General features: G+C 42.8%; 1 protein-coding gene across 1 annotated transcript; it reads right to left on the bottom strand.

The window, feature by feature from the left end:
* Positions 1-950: 950 nt before the first annotated feature.
* On the bottom strand, positions 951-3,311 carry LOC134796520 (ecdysone oxidase-like). Its single transcript, XM_063768707.1, has 3 exons — positions 3,218-3,311; positions 2,998-3,158; positions 951-2,582 (listed from the first exon to the last, which is right to left on the bottom strand). The coding sequence occupies exons 1-3, from the start codon at positions 3,309-3,311 to the stop codon at positions 951-953; spliced, it is 1,887 nt and encodes a 628-aa protein (XP_063624777.1).
* Between the last annotated feature and the right edge of the window lie 2,097 nt (positions 3,312-5,408).

Here is a 5,408-nt window from a genome sequence, read left to right as displayed (position 1 = left end):
CTTTATTTAAAAAAATCGTATCTAAATAGAATATTTAAATAGAGTTGAGTCTTGAAGGGTCTTTACCTTTCCGTACCTAGTTCGTTTGTTCAATTCCAGTTTGTTACCAAGTCGTTATCGCAACGTTAACGATTCCACGAATATGAAAATCACGCGCGAGTTCTGTCGAAATGAGATACTGAATTATTTTGGCAAAGCTTATACCTGCGAGGCTGAGTAGGTATTTCATATTCTTTCTCGTTAGAGTTGTTCTGCAAAACGTAATTGACGTATACGTTCTTTTTTGTTACCAAGTATTGGTGTAGGACAGTGTAGGTAAATAAGTATAATGAATTAAAGTTTTCAGCTTCTAGCCGATAATTGGCAGGAAACGGCGCAGGGTCTAGAAAAGTGGCATGCTCTCGCTTCGGAGGCCAAGATCCTCTTTGGATCGCTGAGCCATATTAGTTAGTTATATTAGTTATACTCCAAAACGTAATTCAAGACCAAAAAAAGTAAGAAAATGTTGCCACTGCAATAATTTGTTTGTAAAATAGTAAATTCCTTTTGATAAATAATCACGCTACAAGACGCGCTAGTAAAAAGTGGCAACATTTTCTTACTTTTTTTGGTCTTGAATTACGTTTTGGAGTATAGTTAGAATTAAAATTTTGCAAGTATGATTTGAGAACTTCTCGCTAAAGCCCAGTTAGCTAGTTTAACCACAGATTTCGAAGGGTTAGTACTTCAAATAAAAGTATATCGACATGATCTATGCGAATGAGAATTAGTTGATAAACTTGTTAATGGGCAACCCTTGACTGTGGTAACATCTTAGTAGAGTATTGTAACGCCAATTGTATTTTAACTTAGGCACAAGTATTTTTTTTTAATATCATCTCGAAAGCGATATAAGGAAGCAGTTCATTGAAAAAATTAAAGAATTTAAAGACAGGTTTTATCAGACAATTTTATTTTTCTTCTTCACTATTCAAGATGAAGTCAGCGACGCGTTCGCCGATGGCAATGGCGGAAGCAGCGGTATTGGCGCGCGGCAGCTCCGGCAGCGCGCTGAGGTCGGCCACGCGCAGCCGCTCCACCCCTCGCACGCGCAGCTGTTCATCTAATACTGCTCCTAGCCGCGCAGTTCCCACTGCGTGGAACACCGAGTACGTCATATGTCTACAGTAGCACGTCCAGTACCCTTCGCGGTCATCTTCATACTCTGGACATCCATCAAACTTCAAGTGCAGAAGAGACGCGTTGTGCGCCTTATATTCCGGCGTTTCAGCCAGATGCTCTAGAATCGTAATGCTACGGAGCATTTCCTCTATATCTCTTTCGTCGCTTAGGTAATTTGGGAATATAGCAGGATCATCAGTAGGATCCGTGCTCTTGAGTCGTATAGTGCCACGAGAAGACGGTCGTAGTACCACAGGTGATACAACGAGTAGGGCTTTGTGTACGTTAGCGGCACTCAGCTGGCGAACGACGTCTAATTTCAAACCGATCGATTGTTGAACGACGAGCTCGATGCTCTGCAGCAGATTGCGGTCAATAAAGGCATTGATTATTTGCAGCGACGGGAGTTCGCAGTCGGAACTGTTATGAGTGAGCTTCCGCTGTTCAAAGTCGTAGCATTTGGTGTTTATCAGCGCGGTGGCGTCAGTCAGACCGTTGGAGGCGAGAGGTCCATCTTTTGTGGCCAGCCACTGCACGCCCTGCACGCCTTTCGTTCCAATTACGAACGGATTCAGCACGGGAATGCCGAGACCCGGATCAGCTTGTATAATACAGAGTGGTAAAACGTGGTCGCTCATGTTATCGCCGACAGGCAAATCGACGCGCACGGGGATCCCCAAGCTTTTCAAATGGGCGGCGTGTCCTATACCGGACAACATTAGTATCTGAGGGGTACCGATCGCCCCCGCTGAGAGAATTACTTCTTTCCTTGCGTAAAGACTAAGTTCCTTTTTGACTAATCCCAGCAAATCCAGTTTGTTTTGAGTTATGACCGTAATACCGGTCGCGCTATTGTTCTCATCCAGGATGACACTGGTGCAACGTGTGCGTTTCGCCACTTTCAACACTTTCTTGACGTCTTTGCGTGTGAGATATCCACGCGCGGTGCTCATACGTACGCCTTTGTGCACATATCCCACCACTTGAGTCACCCCAATTTGCGATTCAGCGTTTACATCTGGATTGAAAGGGATATCTAAAAGTTGAAGACTTTTAATTATTCTCGAATGCCACGAGTTTTCGGAGTCGACGAAGAAACCTACTTTCATAGTCCCGTTGGTGTTGTGATAGGGAATAGAAGTGGGTGGTAGCTCGTCCAAGTCCTGCAAGCCCTCGTATTTGAGGAAGTATGGTTTGACGTCTTTCCAAGCCCAGCCATCGATGCCGAGGTCGTCGTAATCTCTTGGATTTCCTCGGGTGTACATCATGTAATTGATGCTTGTGGAGCCGCCGAGACACTTGCCGCGGCTGAAGCGGCACGCGTTGTTGTCTCGTGCAGAGAGGCAGGAGACATTATTGGGGATAGTTGGGTATTGCCAGTCTATGTTTGAACCGAGCAGTGCCATGGCACCTCCTGGGATCTGGAAGGTTGTAAAAAAATAAGTAGCTATTCAAATAAAATTGTTTTAATTATAGAGGTAATAAAGTATCTGGCTAAGCTCCTCCTGGGTGCGGTAGCAGGTTAAGCCCCCAAGATATGAAGGCTGGACGTTACGAAGGATGCGATGTCATTGCGATTCATTGGTCGTTATTGATCATGCTAAGAGGAGGAGGAAATGTCGGCTGCTATGAAGACCTGAGCAGTAGAGAGACTATAATCATAAATCGCCTCAATTATATGATGAAACAGAAAGTATTAAGTCGCGATCACTACACATATTTTTGTTAATTTACGACAGTAGCGTCAACTGGGTTGGGATGAATGGAGGAGAAGGAATAAGAATGGAGTGTAAATGGAACATTAAGATGTCGTGGAATGATTGTAGGTAAGCTTACATCACTGAGCAGATTGGGGTCATCTCCCGCTTCCACCAGCAGTACGTCGTGGCCAGCCATGGCCAGCCGCGACGCTGCCGGTATACCACCTCCACCCGCGCCAACAACAATGTAGTCAAACTCCTGCCCATCTATAAGAAAGGAATGTTTTAGCTCATAGTCTACGAATTAATGAAGAGATCTGGGGTACGTTGACAGACACAGAGGAGACGCCACATACCCTTTAGGTTAACGGAACCGGGTAGCGCGGTGGCGACCAGCGCCAGGCTGTCCCCCACCAGAGCCAGGAGGAACCACGGCAGCAGATTCAGCATGATGACCCTGTAGGAATATTGAGAACACTAGGTACATTCATTCATTCATTCATTTATTTATTTATATATTAACAATATGATATTGTGTTAGAAAAATCTGACAACAGCAATGCTCTTAACTGACAATGGGTGGCCCTATGTCTTAAGACTCGAGAACCCGCCGCCATAAAGACGCTCCCATACAATCCAAGTTAAGCTCTCATTTTAAAACGACGTAACTTATATCTACGCTTGATACTAGTTTTCGTTTCTAATATTTGTTATAAGTACACAGAAAATATAGCGAGTAAAAGCTTTGTATGTGAAACTTCTACTCGCTCTAATTTCTTATTAGGTATAATTTCTACATTTCTACCAAATTCAATTCTGTAGCTAGCTAAAACCAAACTAAAACTAAGTACTTTAAAAGTTCCATTGGTACTTACTATTAAGACTCAGTCAAATGATTACCGACTTAAGTATAAAACTTTTAGAAAAATCGTCTTTCGACCTCGTAAATCTCGAGTCCATTAACGCGCCCCTTTTCAGTGACTTGACAAAAAAGGGGTTGACCTAAGGCTAATTCTACTTATAATTACATTTAAAAGCTTCTGGCTTCCATATCTAAATCACAATCAGAGTTATACAAACTGAAGTTTCCAAGTCCTCAAACAATATGGAAAGAATCTTTGTAGCTGGACAAAGAAGGGTCAGACGAAAGGGTTAAGTTTGTTTGAGATAAAGATCCATGAGGCACGAGATTTTTCATTGCAAATGAGCCGGGATTTTTCACTTCTGGATGTGGTTGCTGGTTGTGTAAATATTTTGAGGAAGACTAAAGGATGACTCACGCAAGAACGGTCCGGGCCGAGGCCACCGACCCTTCGTTTTCTATGACGGGCGATCAATAGAAAACGGAAGTGTCGGACGCCTCGGACCGTTCTAGCCTAAGTCATCCATTCTAGAATGTGCATGACCGTTATTTGTTTTGTACACGAAAATTCTAAATTTAAAATGACACTAATATTTATAAGATAATATAAATGTCATGGCAACGGATCAACATGTCTAAGCTATTGCTCTCCCATATATTTTAATAAAATAATCATATATGCTTAAATTTTACAAATATCTCTCAAGATTCGATTCGCAATAGACAAGCGGCATCGCGACACAGTCTCTGCGGAGACCGGAGCGCGGGCCTGCGGCGCCTGCAAGGCGCCTGCGGATATCTTTACGTTTGACATTTAGTGTCATGAGTGAAAATTGAAATGTTTACAAATAAATTTGCTTCTAATTATTCAAGATTACAATACATTAGCATTAAATAGTGCGAATGCAAAATACGGTGAATCAGTGCATCTATTTACTTACAAGTTTTTTCATATCACGGTCCTTTACCTACATTCTCTGTAGTAGTGTGCTCTTTTCCGGAAATTTTGTACAAAATATACATTGGAGTGGCGGTGTTTTATATATTCCTTTTTATATATTTTTATTTCTTACTGTACTTTAGAAATAGCATTTAGTTTAGTGTGCAGTAGTTAGTGAATGCTCCTCAGCCCATGTCGCAGACTCCATCCTCATCCGCCCACCAAAATGTCTCCCACAACAGCGTCACTGGAACTCTCGTACAGTGCCCGCTTTGCCCCCAGTCCCGCCTATACAAAGGAAGCAAGGGTCTGAACATCCATATCACGCGCATCCACCAGACTCAGACACAATGCGCAAATGCAGGGCCAGGACCTACCCATATCCCAGTAGTAAACCTTAACACACCTGACTTAGAGACAACAGATAATTTTCTATCCTGGCTTGGCGAACAAAAAAATGCTACTGCCATCGTCAGAAGAATTCCAAAAGGAGCACGCATCTCCGTGGCAAACGCTTTGAGCCAAAAAATCTCAAAAACTGTTAACGAAAATACTATCGATTGTTGGATCCAGAGCTTTTCTCTTTCTGTTTCCAAATTCTGCACACCACCGACAGTAAGGACAATATATCTCTCACACAAAAAATTAAATCGAATTGCATCCACCCCACAGATCCAGCTCCTCGCCCTCAACCAAATCGCGGGCCGAAAGACGAATCAAAATTATTTAAAGTAGTCGAGCAAAA

Source organism: Cydia splendana, chromosome 13 (genome assembly GCF_910591565.1).
Source record: "Cydia splendana chromosome 13, ilCydSple1.2, whole genome shotgun sequence".
Lineage (NCBI taxonomy): Eukaryota > Metazoa > Arthropoda > Insecta > Lepidoptera > Tortricidae > Cydia > Cydia splendana.
Note: the sequence above shows the minus strand (reverse complement) of the source record. Positions and strands in the feature narration are given on the sequence as shown.

Bases quoted from the DNA above. Each gene is read 5' to 3' on its own strand.
- LOC134796520 (XM_063768707.1), bottom strand. From the start codon at position 3,311: ATGCTGAATCTGCTGCCGTGGTTCCTCCTGGCTCTGGTGGGGGACAGC. The intron at 3,159-3,217 runs GTATGTGGCGTC...ATTAATTCGTAG, and splicing joins CGGTTCCGTTAACCTAAAGG to ACTATGAGCTAAAACATTCC. The intron at 2,583-2,997 runs GTAAGCTTACCT...ACAACCTTCCAG, and splicing joins ACCCCAATCTGCTCAGTGAT to ATCCCAGGAGGTGCCATGGC.